Here is a 19,323-nt window from a genome sequence, read left to right on the forward strand (position 1 = left end):
GATTTGGTTTTTATCATGGCGACTGTTCTTTAAACCCCAACACGCTTTCCTGAAAAAATAGATTTGGTGAATTATTTGCGCCCATCTTTCTTGCCTCTTCTTGATTAGACCACGCGCGACCACAGCATCTTCCTGGTCAGACCACGCTCTACCGCAACGCCACCATGTCCGACTTGTATCTTTCTCGGATACGTAGTTGGTTTATGAGCTCGCCCCCCGCCGAATGGGCCCTCAACCGCCTCCGCTCGACCCTCATCGGTGCTCTGTCTCAAGGGCCCATCCCGCAACATGTCGCCTTTGAGATGGACGGCAACCGCCGGTATGCGCGGAGCCACAAGATAGAAACGATCGAAGGCCATCATCTGGGCTTTGAAGCTCTTGCTCGGGTGCGTGCGCCTGTCTCTCTCATCTGCCCCCTTCGACGCGCTAACTGACTCGCATCGACAGGTGCTCGAGGTCTGTTACAAGTGCGGTGTCAAGGTCGTGACGGTTTACGCTTTCAGTCTCGAGAACTTCCACCGCCCCAAGTACGAGGTCGACGGGCTTATGCAGCTCGCCAAACTCAAACTAGAACAGCTCATACAACATGGAGAGCTGCTAGACCGATATGGCGCGCGTGTGAAGGTGCTGGGGCGTCTCGATTTAATCCCCCCAGATGTCCTCGAGGTTGTCGAAAGGGCCGCCGCTACGACGAAAAACAACACTGAGTAGGAAACCCATTACGCGCCGCCGACATCGCACGCACAAACTGACAATCCCTTGTAGTTGCGTCCTCAACATCTGCTTCCCCTACACGTCCAGGGAGGAGATGACGACTGCGATCCGGACTACTGTTCAGGAGTACTCGACCACCCCGCGTCCGCACAGCACCCCGTTTTCTCAGAGCAGGATAACACAGAAGATCCTGTCCAAACAAGCCGGCAAACCGGACCCGCTCGAGCCCATCAGGGAATCACCGTCCCCAACCCCGTCCTCGGTGCCGTCCGACGACCAGGATGACGCCGTATCGACCGCGACAACCCTCCACTCTGACTCGACGGCCGTCAAGAGCGGCGGCGACGAGGAAACGGTGGCCATATACCCTAACGCGGAGACGATCACCCCGGAAACCATCGACAGTCACATGTACACAGCTGGCTGCCCTCCGCTCGACATATTCGTGAGGACTAGCGGCGTTGAACGGCTGAGCGACTTCATGCTGTGGCAGTGCCATCAGAACACCCACATCTTCTTTCTCAAGTGTTTCTGGCCTGAGTTCGATCTATGGAGTTTCCTTCCCCGTGCTGGTGGAGTGGCAATGGCGACAGAAGCAGAAGGCGAGGGACGAGAGGCCGCGGCGGCGGGTGAAGGAGGCGTGAAACTTTGGGTTGGTTTTTAATGTAATAGAAATGTCACGATAGACATCGCACTGGGCGAGGCGTTCGGGACAGCGACAAGCCGGATGTTCTTCATTATTTTGCATATTCGAGACCCTCGTGTTAGACCGCCCCCCAAATCTTCAGCAGAGAATCGAGTGTCAAGATGCACATGGCCAAGCCAATTGGTAGGCCCTCGAGCTCGCTCTGCGCGTTCATGTGCTTGCCCTCTCTTATCTTATCTTTCCCTAGGAGCGGTGACGTATCAGAGCGCTCTGTCTATGACAGCCCCACAAAACTGTTCCCCACAGCCTGGAGAAAGCCGGTGCTAGTTGGTGGGCGGTGCTGGTGGTGCTGCCCGGCCCGGTTGCTGGTGGGAAAGATCCCGCGCTTCGAAAGCACCTTTTTTTCCTCTGCCTTCTTAAAACACAGAAAAGCAGCGTGTCAAATGTGGATTTTAGCGTGCCGCCGGCTTTGAGAGATGCCCTTGCAACATTTCCATCTATTGGCATTGCTCTAATTTGAATTTCTAATTCCTTCCAGCCCAGCTCACAAGCAGCCGACAGAGACGGCGACCACGCCAAACCCGGCCCTCCTCCCTCTATCCTCGTCGTCCTTTCGAACAACCCACCGTTAGCCTCCCCGAGTTCGCAATCCCTTTACCGTACCACTATTTCCACTGGCCTCGTCGATTCGTTATGAAGACGGCAAAGCCACCGGCGTCGGAGGGCGCGACCGGTTCGAGTCGCAGACAACCAGTGCGCCAAACACGAGTCAACCCACCACGCACATCCTCTCTCAATCGCGCCAACTCGATGGCAAGTGCTCCTGCGGCGGAACAGCCCATCGATATTCTACCGGGGGTAACCCACTTTACCGATGCTATCACCGCCCTTCCGAAAGAACTCGTTCGCCACTTTACCTTACTGAAGGAAGTGGACGCTAAGATTTTCGCGCCCGAAGCCGCTCTCCTCCAACTTCTCCACAGCGCTGTCAACACGCCTGCCCTAGACCTTGCTAGGCCGCTCAATGATGCGCCGAGCACCGTCGCCTCGGTATCTGCGTCCATTAGCGCCCACAACAGCACCACCGAGCCCGCAAACCCGTCGGCACCCTCCTCCGATGGCGCGGCCAGCAGCGTATTTGATCCCGCTAACATCCCCCGCCGTACCATCTTTCGCGACACCGCGTTAAAGATACAAGAAATGCTAGTGTCCTTGGAGGAAAAGAATCACGTCATCCCTACTGCCAACGACGCCCTACAGAAACAATTATCTCGCATCGAGAATATCTGGCCACACCTCGCGGCCGAGTTCAGCGAGGAAGCAAAATGGGGCAGCGCTACACATTGGGCATATGTCGAAAACAGGCAAGCCAAGGCCAACGATAAACAAGCAGAGCGATCGCGCCGTGAGGGCGCTGCTACCCTCTCGGCAGCCGCCCAGGCCCTGGCCGAGGAGGCCGCTGCTCGTAGTAACGACAGGAAGCAGGCCATGGCTGCCAAGAAGAGCGCGAAGAACCAGGCTGCCGATGTGGACGGCGACAAAGCGCAGGAAGGCGGGAAGAAGGCCCCTGGGGGCAAGTCGCGGAAACCTCTGCCCGACTCTGGACCAGTTGGCCTCGGCATTACCCCTGGCCCTCCGGGGGCCGCCCCGGCCGGTAAGAGACGCAAAGTGGAGGCAAAGCCTAACGGAGGAGCCCCTACGGAGCGCGCAATGGGGTCAGTATTCGGGACAAACGCCGCGAAGCAGAGGACTACGAGCCCGAGGGAGACGCCTGCGCCAGAAAGCGGGAACAAGAAACGCAAGGCACTTCCTTCATCGAGCGGTTAGGCAAAGAAAAGGTAGGCTTCACTCTAACCACTTCTCGGTTATCTACATCGCTAACCAACTCAACAGCAGGACCACAGCCGCGATGTCGCCGTCCGTCACATCTTCCCCGGTAATCGGATCATTCCCCGACCCCGTCCGGCGCGGCTCACCAGCGCCGTCGCTTACCGCACCCAGGCCTGCCTCCTCTCGGGCGCGTCAGAACTCTACACAGTCGAATGTTGAGGGCATGCGGCAACATCTACCAACCGCGGCATCTAACAAGCCGACCGCGAACCCGCAAGGGACACCTGACCTGGGTCAAGTGAGCAACGGGGCGAGGACAACGACAGATGCAAAGATTCAAAAGGAGGCCACTGTCCCCATCATGAACAAACCAAATCCTGTAAAGCCGGAGACCGAGGCACCCCAACCAGCGCCAGAGCCGGCACAAAACAGCAGCAAAAAGGAGACGGCGGCCAAACCAAGCGACGAGCCTGCTCCACCTGTCAAGGAGACGGCGCCCCTCGCCATCCAGCCTGCTTCGGTGGCCATGGTCAAGACTAAGAGCGGGCGAGCAAGCAAGCCGTCCACCCCAGCGACCGCAACCTTCGCCGAGGCCGCATCGTCAACAGCTGCCCCCACAACAGCCCGTTCCCGGCCGTCACGCAACAACAATAATAACAACAACAACATCAACGCCGAAGGCGCCAACGGCACCGCCGGGACCGGCCCCTCCAGCAACGCAACCACCGCCACCGCCCCGATAACGAAGAGGAGCCACAAAAAGGGCGCCTCCATCTCCGCCACGGCCGCAGCACACGCCCAGCAGCAAGCCGCCGCCGCCGCCGCCGCCGCCGCAGCCTCTAACAGTCCAGCCACCTCGGCCAAAGACAAAGAAAAGGAAAAGGACCATAACAAAGACTCAGCACCAACCGGCAACAGCGTCAGCGTCGGCGGCAGTGGCGGGGGTGCCACTACCACCAAGAAGGACAGCGGCGGCAAGACTCGCGGCAGCGGCCAACGCGAAGGGCGGCAGCAGCGGTAACACCGCCGGCGCCTCTGCCTCTGGCACTGCCGTTGATGACGACGACGAGGAGGAAGAGGAACAGGAGGTGGCTGACGAGGACCTGTATTGCTACTGCAACCAGGTCAGCTACGGCGAGATGGTCGCGTGCGATGGTGATGGTTGCCCCCGCGAGTGGTTCCACCTTGAGTGTGTGGGGTTGAAGGTCGCGCCGAAGGGGAATGGTATGTTTATTCTTTCTTTCTTGCTTTCTTTCTTATTCTGTCTACACAGTATGGGGTGATGGTGGTGGTGGTGGTTACAGCAGCCGATCCCCACCATTTCCGATCGAGCTGAGCTTGCCTTGCCTTGCGTCGAACTGGACTTGGCTTGGGGATTGGTGATGGTGTTCATTCATTCATCCCCCCATCCCCGATCAATCCCGTCCCCAAACCCTCCCCATCGCTTGACCCCCCCTTCTCTTGGCTTGTAATGCACGGTCAGCGCTAACAATCCGGTGTCTTGCAGCGAAATGGTACTGCGAGGATTGCAAGAAGCGGTTGAAGATCGCTGAGCGGAGGTGAACGGCTGGGCATGTTTTATCCACTTTCACCGCCCGTCCTTCATATCGGTATCCCTCGCTCTTCTGTTGCCCTGTCACAGCGTTTCGTGTCCGTATACTTCCGGTGTTGTTGGTTGGGGTCTTTTTTGGGGGGATGTAGCAGTCGCTTGACCTGGAGTTAGTGCTGCTGTTTCCATTTCGGAGTTAGGGACTGCTTCAAGAACGGCGCTTGGACGCTGCGTCGTGGTGCGCTGGCTCGATGGATAGATGGATGGATGGATGTATGTACTATGTAATCCATTGAGGGGTCTGAATATATTTTATCTGGCGCCGATCCGTGGTTGATTACCTTTCTGGGTTAACGGTGTGGTGACACAAGATGTCCGGCACATCGGGGCCGCAGCTGTGGTGTGGCTCGTGTGGGCAGAACCCTGTTTTTCCCCCCTTCTTGTCCCCTCGTTCCGCTGGGGTTGGGTTGCTTTGCACCTTGCAGCTTGCCTGCAGCTTGCAGGTGCTGCAGCTTCTATCCTCTTCCATGTGCTGGTGGTGCACGGATTGTATTTCGATGCCACGGTAGTTGCTTGGCAGCTGGTTTATGTGTCCTTTTTGAGGAGCTCTGATCATTTTCGCGAGCTTGTGCACCTTGCGGGTTCCCCTGCTGTGAAGCTTGTGCATTTCAGATGGAGATCATCGAATCCGGATCCATCTGGCCCTGGCCGTTCGCTTGGCAATCCCCGAGGCGAGAGGATGTCGGATTTGTTGGGCGTTTGCTGCTGCATGCTGCCGAGACGCGATCAGCAAGGGCGGGACGAACGGTTTTGCTGAGGTGGCATGCAGAAAGCAGTCATGTGAGCCTCGAAATACCACGTTGCAGTTTCAGCATCCCCGGCGGAGAACTTTGAGCTGGCTTCTGAGGGGAAGAGACGGTGGTCGGGAGGTGTTCCCTTGTTCGTTTGATCAAAGCTGGAGCTCAATGATAATTTGAATTCCACCCGCTCGCCTCATTCCAAGCCGATCAGATAAGTTAAATGTTTTGAGGGTCCAGGCCTCCCAATCAACGGGCCGGAGTCGGAGATCGGGTCGGTAAGCTCCCGGGTCCCGACCCAGCCACGATACGACCCTGAGCCCAGATTGGTCGACCGAATCTTGGGGGTCCAAAAGTGCTGGGATCAGCCCAGCAAAAGAGGCCAAAAAGGAAAAAGTCAGTGCAGGGACACGAAAACAAGCAGCAGGGGAAAAGCCTCGCTAGCGCAGCGCGGCTGCAAGCGGCTCCCCCGGACTTCGGTGACCCTTGCCGCAGAGGCGGGGCTAGGCCGGGCTCCAATGGCCCAGGTGATCAGACACCACGTGAACGGCTTGGTGAGGACGGGATGGCCAACGCCGCCTGATGTTCGCCTTGGCTTAACAGATGAATCGCCAATGTCAGCGTCGGGGACTGATCGGAAAAGGGGTCTCTGTCAGCTTGTCCGCTTGTCAGCTCGTCAGCTTCTCGGCGTTGAGGCGTTGCCTTCATGCCGTGTCTCAGCATTAGTTAGCATCAAGCATCGCCCGGCAGTAGTGGCTGAGTGGTTCTCGAGTAGCTGGTTATCGCCAAAGAGATTGAAACAAGCCCTCCTCGTGCGGTCTCGTCTTTCGGATATCTGAGTTGGGCCGAGTCAAGGAACCCCAAAGAGCAACTCCGCGATCAAGGAGATAGAAACGAATACCGAACAACGGGTTGAGGTTTCAGTGATTATGTAAGATGAATGCTTCGAAACCTCCCAAGCTCTGCAGCAGATGAGGTACATTTGCGGAAAGAGAGCAACGAGCCTTCGCGTGTCGTGCTCCATCAATGTGATCATCGCCATATCTTCGCAAGTGGGCAATTTACATGCTGCATTTTGCAGCTTGCCCAATGCGACGCCCCAATTGTGTGTGGTTGGTGGAGGAGAGGTGCAACCCATTACGTATCTCGAAGTCCTGTGCTCTCAGCTGCCACCATGCAACATGATGTTTGTGGCGTGCCATGGAAGTTCGGTTCATTTTGGGGTGGGTGGCAAGGGTACCGAGGAGCTCGAATGGCTGGTCTGGGCTAATCGAACTTGGCATCGAATTCGTCAACTCCGCGCCGTTTCGCGCGTCGGGGCTCCCGCCGCTTGTGATCAACAGCTGCGCAGCATACATGAAGCCAGGCAGTTGGGCAGGGACGTACTTTATACAATACACTCACTATGGGCTGTGCGTGCCGCCGAGAGACTGACAACAAACGCGAGGGGTGCACGAGGCGAAAATTTTCAACGGGCCGACGCTGTGACTGGCCTCCGCTCTCTCAAAGCTCCATCTGCTATGCCAGGATATTCCCACATTTCAGCGTCAAAGGGTTGTCGTCGGTGCGTGGGTGCAGCAACCCCGCGGAGGCGGCAAACACGTCTGCGGTCAGCCACCCAGTCGGAGCTCATCTGTGCTGCTGATGTGTTTAGAGATTTGCCAGCCTGAACTGCGTTGTGTGTCTTCGGGCTGATCCGTGTCCTGCTTCTGAGGGCGGCTCAGTTATGGTCAATTCGCCAGCTTCCAGGTTATTTCTCGGCCTGTATCGGAGTTGCGCCTGACGTATTTCTTCCTGAACGCCCGCTTAAACCGATGACTCCTACCTCCCGGAATTGTACACATACATTGTCCAGCACTCGCCCTTTGATATTGTTTGCTTCCGTCCGACAACACCGCCGAATATTCTAGCGATTCCCGTCCGTTGTTCTCCGCGGGGCCTTTTGTCGTTTGACTCACTCAAACATCGAGCTTCCCGAATCACAGTGTCACACCCACACACACCAAGGGTGCCGCCCACTCCCTCAACCCGGTCTCGCCCGCTCGACAGCACCCCGCAAGCCAACCGCAACGCGAGGAATTGCATTTGGACAGACAGCGACGCACAACCTCGACCCCAGGACCCCTGCAAGGCCGCGATTTTTTATTCACTGGCACGACTGGGACCGTTGACCCTCGAATCCACGCCCTCAATCGAGGGTTCATCGCATCTCCAGACGGCAGCTGGGCAGGTTCACGAATTCAATTTGCGGATCCAAATTCCATCGCTCGCATCTTCCCCGCACTGCGGCGTCGCGAGCCTTCCTGTTACCTAACACACCGGTTCCTTGACTAATAGAAAGAGACCGGCGCCATCCGCCTTCCTTCCGGGTCCTTGTGAGACCAGACCATTGCCTGGACCTCGTTTCGCCAGCGCACCTGCCGACTGGCCAAAGCAAAAAACCCAGGCTTAAGCTCCGCATCAAATCACGGATTCATTGTCCGTCCGTGTGCTCCTCCTTCCCTTCCGGCCAACCTGTCGCCATCCCATTGCTGCATCGCGCACCTGACCGCCTTGCCCTGCAACAACCGCTTGTAATTTTGCCCGGGGGGCCACGCCAAGCCCCGTCTCATCCGCCAGCACCCCCCCTGGCCCTCTCCTCTCTCCTCCCCCCCCCCCGATGGCGGTCTCCAAGCCAAGACCGCAGCCAGGCCGCCTGCAACCCCTTCGGCCCTCGCCGGACTACAAAGCCATGCTGGCCGACGAGAATTCCCGACCTGGGACCCCGGACCGGGTCTCTCGTTCTTCTTTCTCATCCATCCGCGAACACGACAACATCCTCCCCCAGTCCTTCTCTCAGTCTAAAGTCTCGTCCTATTTCAACGCCGATAGTGACGAGGTCGCCATCCTCGACGACACCCCGACGACTAGCCCGCCCGTCACTCCCAGCGCCTCCAGCACCTCGTCGGCCCGGGCGCTCAACATGATCCAGACCCAGTTCCAGCCTCCCGTTACCAACCCCAACAGTAAACTTCTCGGATACTGGACGCCAGCCGACAGCTTCCAGGGTTGGAAGGGCATCCAGGTCAGGGGCAAGCTCGCGAGCAAGAGCTTTGGTGATCTTCAGGTCTTGCACCAGGTCTTTAGCAATCCCCCGCCTCGCCCCGCTAAGCGCGGTCAGAACAGATCCGGCGATGCCCCCATCGAGCGGTTGCCCACCGAGATACTGAGTAAGCTCTTCCCGGTTGCGCGTGGCCCCCACGTCCACGTTGTGCGTCGTGTGTTGTGCGTTGTGCGTCGGCTAACATGGCTCCCCAGGCGCCATCATCAACCTCCTCGCTCTTGATGTGCCTCCCAATGGTATCACGAGGCGCAATATCGATTTGATGTCGTTGCTGCTGACGTCCAGGACGTTGCATGTTGCGACCCTGAGCACGCTGTACAGCAGGATCACCATACCCCACTCGAGGATTTTTCAAAAATTCCTTGCCCACATCTCAGCCCACCCCAACCTGGGCACCATCGTGCGCCGGCTTGACTTTTGCCACTTCAATCCCTCCCAGTTATTCTTGACTGCTGCCGAGCGCTCTAAGGCGCGTAACCTGACGTCGGAGACGCTTCTGCAGTGCTTGGAGCTGACGCCCCACCTCCAAGAGTTCCTCGGCCAAGAGTACATCGATGATGATCTCGATGCGGCAGTGCTGCAAAAGCTGTTCCTGGGGCTACCCCTGTTAAAGGCCATCGACTTTTGCGGTTGCACCTCGAACTCATTCAAGGAGTCGTTTTTGTCCGTCCTCTCCCCCAACTGGCCCAGGGAGTTGATGGTGCAACGGCTGTCGCTGCACAAGTGCCTGACGCTGCCGTCGTCGGTCTTCGAGGTGATTCTCCCGCGACTGACCCGGCTCACGCACCTTGACGTAGCCGGCACCCGCATCACAGACACCGCTCTGTCCTCGATCCCCCCGACCGCCACGATCACACACTTGAACCTGAGCAAATGCACATTGCTCTCGGCCAGGAACGTGATCGACTTCTTGGCAAACCATCCGGCCGTGAAGGGGCTGCAGTTTCTGAGCCTGGCAACGGACGCCAGAAGCCACCAGGCCTTTGATGCCGAGCATGTCACGGAGCTGCTTCCGATTCTCCCCAAGACGCTTAAGTCGCTCAATCTGAAGGGCAGCAAGATGGCGGCCTCTCACATCGATCTTCTGCGGCCGCTGACGAAGCACCTGGAAGAACTTGCGGTCGGTCGGTCTCTATCGCTGCGGGATGTCAACCGGCTGTTTGTGCCGGACGAGGACGGCGATGTGACGATGGAGGTCGACTGGGTACCGCATAGCCTCCGGTACATCGACCTGTCGGACTTTTGGGGCCAGGAGCTCGATCTCGTCTATCTGTTCGGCAGCGCGTGCGCCATCCTCAAGTCGTTCTCAGAGCCGCTGGAGGTCGTCGAGCTCGCCGAAGATGTCTGTCGCCGCGTTAGCAAGTCCTCTACCGCGCTGCAGCGCATCGGCTGGCAGCTGTCCGAGTGCGGAAGCCGTGGCTGGATGGTGCGACAGCCCAACAAGAACGCCACGGGGCCGCGAGACGACGGCCGCCGTGGCTGGAAGATGGGGGCCGAGTCGTGGGGGATGAGGAAGATACCCGTTGCTCATGCCGAGGTGGGAGGCATGTACGGCAACTTCATGTTTTCGCGGAAGCTCTGATCCGTCGAGGATTGCATTTTCTGCTCATTTCTCTTTCCCTTTCAGCGTAGTCGCTGCAGCATTGTTCGTCTTCGGTCCGGGGATTTTCGATACCATGGCAAGCGAACGGGGCGGCGTTTCTTCTTGGCGTTTTCTTTCCTTTTATTACACCGAGACTGGATGAACGGGAACGGAGTTTGGGGGAGCGGTCTGTCGTTGTGCTTCTTCCTTCATCGACTTCTGGTTGACTTTTGATTGCATCTGCATGGAGTTTCTGGAGAGAGAAAGAGAGAAGTCGGAAACCGGGAGTATATCATGGAGCACAAAACGTTGGGAAAAAAAGTGAGGGAGAAGCACATGGCGCAAGGATGGACGGCAAAGGCAAATCGCGTACGTGTGTGCATATGAGGGGGCGAGGAACGGGAACGCGAGAAGTTGATTGTAATTGTTTGATTATTGCCATTGTTGCGCTCTGGTTGAGAGAACGAATCCTGCTAGGGACTGATGATGATGGGTGGATGACGTCTTGAAAGTCTTGTCTGTGTTTTGTTTTTGCGACACTGTATTGTTTGGTCGATAGTGAAATTGAGTAAGTCAGAGTAATTGCCAGAAGCCATCCATGGTTGTTTGTCTCATCTCAGCTAGTTGAAGAAAGTCCCGAGGGAACTGGGGTCCTCTTTATATCGCGCATGTGAAACCTTGAAACCGAAAGATGGGAGGTTTTAGCGGTCAGGATTACGGAATCACCCCCACTCGGATAAGGGAAGCTCGGCATGCAGGTGAGAGCGGGGGTGGCTACGGGTCAAAAAGGAACGATTAACGACTTGGTCCCTCCCGTGTTGGACGGCAGTTGGCGATTTTGGCGATTTTGGCGCTGGTGCATGAAATCCTTTGAATCCCTACTCGTGTTTTCGCTTTGGATGGTCAGATTTGTTTGGGCTACCCACCGTTGCAAGTTTCGACGGCAGGGGATGACAAGCGGTGTGACTTTCTTTTGGGGAGGGGTTTTGTGTATCACCCCATCGGGCAACCAGCTCCAATGTGTACCGGCTTCTTGTTCGACGATGGTTTCTGTGAGGTCTTCCAGTTAATTACCAGTCCCGAGTGTCACCAACCAACCTGGTAATGGAGGGTGGGTAGGTCACTGACCAACCCTCAGCAGGGGTCAATGTCTCTCTTGAGAGGCACTGCATCCCGCCGGCGCCCCTGAAAAGCTCGCCGTCCACAGCCCACGCGGAAGTCCGGTTTCGAGGTGGGAGAGAGGTCACGCGGGTGATTGGGGGTTCCCTGGGATTGGGTCAAAACAACCATGCCGAGCTTGGCAGTTGTTCATGTCCGGATAAGACGGGGAGGTGCACGAACATGGAACAACAAAGTGGCCGAAGCAAGGAACCATTTACACGATTGCATTTGCAAGATCAATTTCGCCATCTATACCCTGGCCTACAATACAAAGGTACGTATATTTTCGATACCCAGTTTCACCCGTCCTTGTGTTGTTCTCACTCCGGTTGCTCCCTCTCGCCCACTTAACGTCACTTTAACTTTGATCATCCTTCATGTCCTTAAACAAACCTGTCTGCAGAGCGGAAGGTTATGGTTTTAGGGTATGCCTGATATTCCAATGTTCCATGGCTCGCTAAGGTGTTGGCCATATCCACAGGAAGTGCAATTCCCTTCTCCTATCAAAACACGACAAACCGACCCCTAAAACAATAATCTTAGCAACAGGACTCCCCATACCACTGGTGCAACGACCGATATATATCCCTGTTTCACTCGCCAAGGGATCACGAACATCGGTTCCAACTTCTAGACCCCGATGCGGCTCCAATCTGATACTTGTTCTCCGATGCACACCATTGTCGCCCTCCCACATGCCCGAATAATACGATTGGGGACATATTTGAAGAAATCGCACTTTCGACAGAGGCTTTGGTGCATGCGGAATGAACCGTCTAAGGGCCCTGAGGTAAGCTAAATATGGATGTTTCTTGTAACGTGAGTCGCCGGACGCCGAAACACGGCATAAACCACGAGAAAACAAGTAAAGGATTATATCGTTTTACGTGGGCATGGGGGCCCGCTGTAAGGTTAAGACGTTATGGCGTAGACATCAATGGAAGGCCTCCTCTTGCCTGTCTCTTGAGATATCGCAGTAAATGGACGAGGACGTCACAGACTCTCCGTAAAAGTTCTGCCTCCAAGACTTGCAGTGCAGACTATCTCCAAAACTAAAGCGGCAAGTTCTTTTTGAAGGAATGTCGTGGCAACGACTGGTGAAGGGTGTGTCTTAAGACGGGGGTGTGGTGTGGGAAGCGTTGAGAATGCGATCCTGACAAAGGTTGAATTTGATGTTCAAACATCAAGACGGTTAGTATCAAAACTCAGCTAGATGTAAAACACCAACACTACTGGACGTGGTTGGGGTGCGTACAGCAGTTCGACAGACTGTCGGGGGCACTTATACGGGAGGTACCTATCTTGTGCGACTCCGTGTGCAGTACAGTATTTGCACTATAGGGGTCAACTCCCGCCGAGGCTTTGCCGACGCGCGGCTCAAACAAGGCAGACAGTGAGCTCAAGCCAACAATTGGAGCCAAGCCAGCCTCAGGCCAGCTCCGACCCCCTACGCCGCCCCAAGTTGGTTGGTTGTTGGAACCTGGAACCGACTCCCCATCCTCCCATCAACAACCCTTCCACCACCACGACACCCATCATCACCAACTACCATCGCCACGGTTAACGCCCCCGCCCGACCGTCGCGATGGCACCGGCACGAGATACGCCGTTCCGCTCGGCGGACATGAGCATGGTGCAGCTCTACATTTCCAACGAAATCGGTCGCGAAGTCGTCAATGCCCTTGGCGAACTCGGCTTGGTGCAGTTCCGAGATCTCAATGGGGAGATGAGCGCCTTTCAGCGTGCATTTACTCAGGACATTCGCCGTCTTGACAATGTCGAGCGCCAGCTGCGTACGTCGCCTCACAGCAATTGGACCCCCCCCCCTCCTTCAAGTCCCTCGCTAACCGCTGGCACGCATGCATGCAGGCTACTTCCACGCCCAGATGGACAAGGCCGGCATCGCTCTTCGCAAGCTCGATTTGGATGTCGACACCCTCGCCCCGCCTACCACCACCGAGATCGACGAGCTCGCCGAGCGCAGTCAGAGCCTGGAGCAGCGCGTGTCCTCCCTGAACGAGAGCTACGAGACCCTGAAGAAGCGCGAGGTCGAGCTGACCGAATGGCGCTGGGTGCTGCGGGAGGCCGGCGGCTTCTTCGACCGCGCCCACGGCAATGTTGAGGAGATCCGCGCCTCCACCGACAACGACGACGCCCCGCTGCTGCAAGACGTGGAGCACCACCTCTCGGCCCCGGAGGTCGAGCGGTCCTTCTCCGGCATGAACATTGGCTTCGTTGCCGGTGTGATTGCCCGTGACCGTGTGGCTGCTTTCGAGCGCATCTTGTGGCGCACCCTGCGCGGCAACTTGTACATGAACCAGGCCGAGATCCCCGATCCGCTCGTCGATCCCACCACCAACGAGCCCGTACAGAAGAACGTGTTTGTCATCTTCGCCCATGGCAAGGAGATCCTGGCCAAGATCCGGAAGATCTCCGAGTCTATGGGCGCCGAGGTGTACAATGTCGACGAGAACAGCGATCTGCGGAGGGACCAGGTGCACGAGGTCAACGCCCGCCTCAACGACGTCCAGAGCGTCCTCCGCAACACCCAGCAAACCCTCGAGGCCGAGCTCACCCAGATCTCGCGGTCTCTGTCAGCCTGGATGATTCTCGTGGGCAAGGAGAAGGCCGTCTACAACTCACTCAACAACTTCTCCTACGACCGTGCCCGCCGCACCCTGATCGCCGAGGGCTGGTGCCCGACCCACGATCTGCCGCTCATCCGGTCGACCCTGCAGGACGTGACCAACCGAGCTGGCTTGTCGGTGCCGTCCATCATCAACGAGATTCGCACCAACAAGAAGCCGCCCACGTACCTCAAGACCAACAAGTTTACCGAGGCCTTCCAGACCATCGTCAATGCCTACGGCACGGCCACGTACCAGGAAGTCAACCCGGCCATCCCTGTCATCGTCACCTTCCCGTTCCTGTTCGCCGTCATGTTTGGTGATCTTGGCCACGCCATCATCATGCTTTGCGCCTCGTTGGCCATGATCTACTGGGAAAAGCCGCTCAAGAAGGTCACCTTTGAGCTTTTCGCCATGGTCTACTACGGCCGTTACATCGCCCTGGTCATGGCTGTCTTCTCCATCTACACTGGTCTCATCTACAACGACATTTTCTCCAAGTCCATGACGCTATTCAAGAGTTCGTGGGAGTGGGACGTTCCAGAGGGCTTCACCACCGGCCAGACGGTCACCGCGCGGATCCGGGACCCCAACTATCGCTACCCCTTCGGCCTGGACTGGCGCTGGCACGGCACCGAGAACGACCTGCTGTTCAGCAACAGCTACAAGATGAAGATGAGTATCATCCTCGGCTGGGCCCACATGACCTACTCCCTCTGCTTCGCCTACATCAATGCCCGCCACTTCAAGCGGCCCGTCGACATCTGGGGCAACTTCCTCCCCGGCATGATCTTCTTTCAGGCCATCTTCGGTTATTTGGTAATCTGCATCATCTACAAGTGGACCGTCGATTGGTTCGCCATCGGCCAGCAACCCCCCGGCTTGCTTAACATGCTCATCTACATGTTCCTCCAGCCCGGCTTCATCGACGTGCCGCTGTACCGCGGCCAGAAATACGTCCAGGTCGGTCTGCTGCTCCTCGCCCTCGTCCAGGTGCCCATACTCCTGTTCCTCAAGCCCTTCTATCTGCGCTGGGAGCACAACCGCGCCCGCGCCAAGGGTTATCGCGGCATCGGCGAGCGCTCGAGAGTTAGTGCGCTGGACGAGGACGACGATGCTGGCGCCAACGGGAGGCACAGTGTGGACAGTGCCGGCGAGGGCGCCGCTATGATCGCGCAGGATCTGGATGGGGATGATGACGATGGTCATGGTGGCCACGGCGGCGAGTTTGATTTTGGCGAGGTCATGATTCATCAGGTTATTCACACCATCGGTACGTTTCACCTCCCCTTACTTCTTAATAAGTCATTTTACTAACCCCGTGTGTGCGTCACGAACAGAGTTCTGCCTCAACTGTGTCTCGCACACGGCGTCGTACCTCCGCCTGTGGGCTCTCTCCCTCGCTCACCAGCAGCTCTCGGCTGTGCTGTGGTCCATGACCATGGGCCCTCCCTTGGCCGGGTCGGGTATCGGGGGCCCCATTTTTTTGGTCATTGTCTTTGCGGCTTTCTTTTTTTTGAGCTGTATCATTCTGATTATTATGGAGGGTGTTTCCGCTATGGTGAGTGCTCTGTTACTTTTATTTTTCCTGGTCCATCCCTCGCCGGGGGGGGGGGTAGAATGGATGGAGTGGGGCCGTTTTTTATTCTGTGATGCAACCATGCTAACAATTTTTTTTACAGCTTCACTCGTTGCGTTTGGCGTGGGTCGAGTCGTTCTCCAAGTTTGCCGAGTTTGGCGGGTGGCCGTTTGCGCCTTTCTCGTTCAAACAGCTGTTGGAGGAGTCGGAGGAGTTGAAGGAATATATGGGATGATGATAGCGGTTGGGAATCGGCAGTAGGGCTTTGGAGACTTGTCCTGCGCTGCGGATGTGTAGAATAGTATAGCTTGCATGCATAGATCAATGGCGGGTTTTGTTTTGTTTGTTTTGTTTGTGTCGCTGTTTCGCTCTGCTTTGCTCTATCTACTCTGTCGCGTTCCGATATCTGGGTATCTCGTAGGAGGTGGGGGTTAAAGTCCAAGGGTCCTGCATGATGCCAATCACGATGGTGAGACTCAGATGCAACCCCCACCCTCCTCCTCGCTCGGCGTTCAAGCAACCAAGCATGCCCACTACCGGATGCCAACCACGGCATGTACGGATACGCATGTACATGGCTACCTCTCTAGTGCACCGACGACAAGGCAGTCAGTCAGCTACTCAGAGAGACGGAAACCATGAGGGGTCCCATGCTCAGAATTGTCACTTGATTCCCCTCGCGGGCCCTTACGGAGTTGAAATCGGTGGCAGTGGGGGTGACAGCAGTGGCGCAACTGTGATAAGGGGTACATGTCCCGAATGTAGCTTGCTTCGGTGATGGAAGGTGGTTTGGGGCTGGCGTCCTGGGCGTGGGGTGCAAATCCCGCATCCGGTCATCTCCGGACAGGAACTGGCTAGAAGATGTTTCGTGGGGTTGGCTGCCTGGGTTGTCCAAGTGCTTCGGTCTTGTGATTGGCACTATGTTTTGGGAAGTACAAGGGACGCTAAATATCGAATACGAAGTATCTGCATAGTGGGGGTCCGGTGTGTCCCCTTTCGGGCCGTGGCTTCTATGTCGAGGTTTTGTTTGGGTGTATCGAAGATCTTGACGCCTGATCCGGGCAAAGAGCTGTGGCTGTCTGATAGGTCCCGAGTGTGGGGGAGGCATTTAAAGGTGCACTTCTTCGCACCAGGAACGGACCAGTTATCGTCAGCTATCACGGCCTCGCTACCTATCTTGACTCGACAACGTGGGAGTGGGTTCCCGATCTGGTGTTACCACACCTCGCGTGCCTCTCCTGATGGACTTGTCTGTTCTGGACCTACCGGGCGAATGACAATAATGATCGGCGGCTAGAGAGTCCCGGTACAAAACGGAGACTCGATAATGTGATGGAAGATGGGGATGCGTCATGGCCGTGGCTGAAAGCCGGCCCCTGAGGAAATACTCTGAAAAGCTTGAACGGCGGAGTCGGGCTTGATACGGCCACCCCGTTACTCTTACCCTCCTCCAGATCTCGGTACCCACACCCCCGTTCCTCGGCCGGTCCGGCGCTTGCATGCTGTGTAACCCGAGTCTTGAAACCTCCGGCAGACGCAGGTTGGTTGCCCGGAAAACGCCGGCCGTCGGGATTCAGGGGTAAACTCAGAATCACCGGCTTCGCCTCGTCCGAAAACTCCTTCACATTGGGACTATTATTTCTTCCCGTGCCGATGTCGATCGGTGATTTGGGGGCCAAAGAAGGAGCCGTTTCTATTTCCGCTGCCGGCCGGGTGGTTCCCGTGCTAAAGAAAAAGGAATATGCATCACCACCACCAACCACCACCCTACATCTTCATGTGGCTAAACCCACGACACCCTTCCATCGTCAATGCCTGCCCAACTCATTATCACCAGGATCCTGCACCCCACTCAGCCACAGGCCCGGGACCCGGGGAAACCCAAAATAACCCCCAAGAATGAAGCTAATGTACAGATGCGGCCCAACCCCCAACCCACCCCCCACGCCGCACACCCGCAGCACTTACACGCCATAGCCGCGTTTCAACATCCCGACTCGAGATCCACGACCCGCATCCCAGGAACGACGTTCCGCATCGCTCGCAAAACCACAAATAAGAAGTCGTGCGTTCCCCGTCCCCTGGCCCAATGCAGTAAGTGATCGCGCTCCCCAGATGCAGAAGCGAAGCTAAATCCGCCTGCACTGACATGGCAGAGCGAAACAAACACAGCCAACCAGCCACCTTGTATCAGGACTTTCTCTCACACCTTCCCATCACGGGCCCTTAAGAGATGCTAGTTTAGTAATTGCGCTTTTCGTAAATCGTCAGTTTTGTCCGTAATACCCGTCAGCTCAACCCCAAACACACAACACCACACACACCCTCCTCCCCCTTGCTATGTACTTCCGCCGTGCCTCACACCAACAGCTTACAAAAGTCCCACCATGAAACAAACACAAGTATGTACATGTACTTCGTACCACCAAACCCGTGCCGGCGCACACATCCGCCCAAGTACGACACCATCACCGCAAGCAAGGCAGGGGGTGTTGTATCACAAGTAAGTGAGAATTGCACATACGATACGGCCGCGGCCCAACGTTTCTTTTTACGCCCCACGGCAGCATACGAGCCTTTTCGTACTGCGTGCCGTGCCGTGTTTTCTTGCTGGGGATGACACGATCAACAACCCATTCCGGGGTTGATGCCATGACCAATGGGGATGTTAGAAGAGCAATTGGTTGTGGCGAGGTTCATTCGGGAAATAGATGGCTCACGTAGTCTACTCCAATTGCCATTGCTATGGTTGGTTGGTTGATATTCTGTTTGCCCTATGTCGACACAATGGCCGTGGGGGGGGAGGAAGGGGAATTTACCGACTGGAAAACAACGATGGAGGGGTGGCTTGATCTAAAGACGGAAAACATGTATGTAGTAAGCTCATAAGCTGGTAACTAACATCAAAGCGAAAATAGTGAAAAACAAACAAGCATTGGTCACACATTACACAATACACAACACTGCCAAAGGATACCAAGAATTGTAGTTCCGTCTACCCGGTGGCCTGACCACCGGGGCATGGTATATTCCCATTTCTTTCTCTCCTCGGTCTAGTATATCAAATAGACTCAAAGCGGAAGCCAAACCAAACCAAGCCGATTCAGACCCCAACCCAAACCATCTAATTCAGCAAAGCCATCGTTCTATTGCACTGCCCCTTCCCTTCCGTTGCCTTTCCCTTTCCTCCCCTTCCCAGTCCCACCCTACCGACACCAGTGGCGGTATCTCGGGCAGACAGCCAATCCGTCGAACGGACTGCAGATTAAAGACTCAACCAACCAACCAGCAAAGCAGCCACCTTGAAGTCAATAAATCCACTGTTGCCTCTCCGCCCACCCATCATCCTCCCTGCCTTTGTAATCGCCCCAAAGACGCAGGGAGAGAAAAATGCAAATAGAACGCCGTGCCGTGTGCTCGCAAAACTTTAAAACCAACTCGAAACAAAGTAAAACGCCGTGTTCTTGTCTCAAGCCTCCCAATCTGGTGATAAAGAAAACAGATAAAAAAGAAACACAGACAACACCAGAATGGGTGGGTATGCTGATCTCGAGCAAGAATGCAGATTAAACCTCGTAGATGGGTTGAAGTATGGGTATGGTACGGGTATTCCGATAATGATTGATGAGAGAGAGGAAGAGATAGAGAGAAAAGAGAGACAATGTGAGATGGGTATGTATGGAAGCGAGCGAGTTGCAGAACTGAGCTCCCGAGCAGACGCGGTAACCCAGTTTC

General features: G+C 56.1%; 3 protein-coding genes across 3 annotated transcripts; all 3 read left to right on the forward strand.

Moving 5' to 3' along the window:
• Positions 1 to 164: 164 nt before the first annotated feature.
• Positions 165 to 4,573, forward strand: CHGG_08176 (uncharacterized protein; the record flags this gene model as incomplete). The annotated part of the gene is made up of 8 exons (XM_001225831.1): positions 165 to 386; positions 448 to 707; positions 766 to 1,366; positions 1,483 to 1,543; positions 1,899 to 3,182; positions 3,265 to 4,035; positions 4,109 to 4,414; positions 4,464 to 4,573. The coding sequence occupies 8 exons, from the start codon at positions 165 to 167 to the stop codon at positions 4,571 to 4,573; spliced, it is 3,615 nt and encodes a 1,204-aa protein (XP_001225832.1).
• Positions 4,574 to 8,195: 3,622 nt separating this feature from the next.
• On the forward strand, positions 8,196 to 10,221 carry CHGG_08177 (uncharacterized protein; the record flags this gene model as incomplete). The annotated part of the gene is made up of 2 exons (XM_001225832.1): positions 8,196 to 8,745; positions 8,834 to 10,221. 2 exons carry the CDS (start codon positions 8,196 to 8,198, stop codon positions 10,219 to 10,221), a joined length of 1,938 nt encoding a protein of 645 aa, XP_001225833.1.
• Positions 10,222 to 12,967: 2,746 nt separating this feature from the next.
• CHGG_08178 (vacuolar ATP synthase 98 kDa subunit) lies at positions 12,968 to 15,823 on the forward strand (the record flags this gene model as incomplete). The annotated part of the gene is made up of 4 exons (XM_001225833.1): positions 12,968 to 13,175; positions 13,252 to 15,282; positions 15,350 to 15,570; positions 15,692 to 15,823. The coding sequence occupies 4 exons, from the start codon at positions 12,968 to 12,970 to the stop codon at positions 15,821 to 15,823; spliced, it is 2,592 nt and encodes an 863-aa protein (XP_001225834.1).
• Positions 15,824 to 19,323: the final 3,500 nt, after the last annotated feature.

Source organism: Chaetomium globosum, genomic scaffold, assembly GCF_000143365.1.
Source record: "Chaetomium globosum CBS 148.51 scaffold_5 genomic scaffold, whole genome shotgun sequence".
Taxonomy (NCBI): domain Eukaryota; kingdom Fungi; phylum Ascomycota; class Sordariomycetes; order Sordariales; family Chaetomiaceae; genus Chaetomium; species Chaetomium globosum.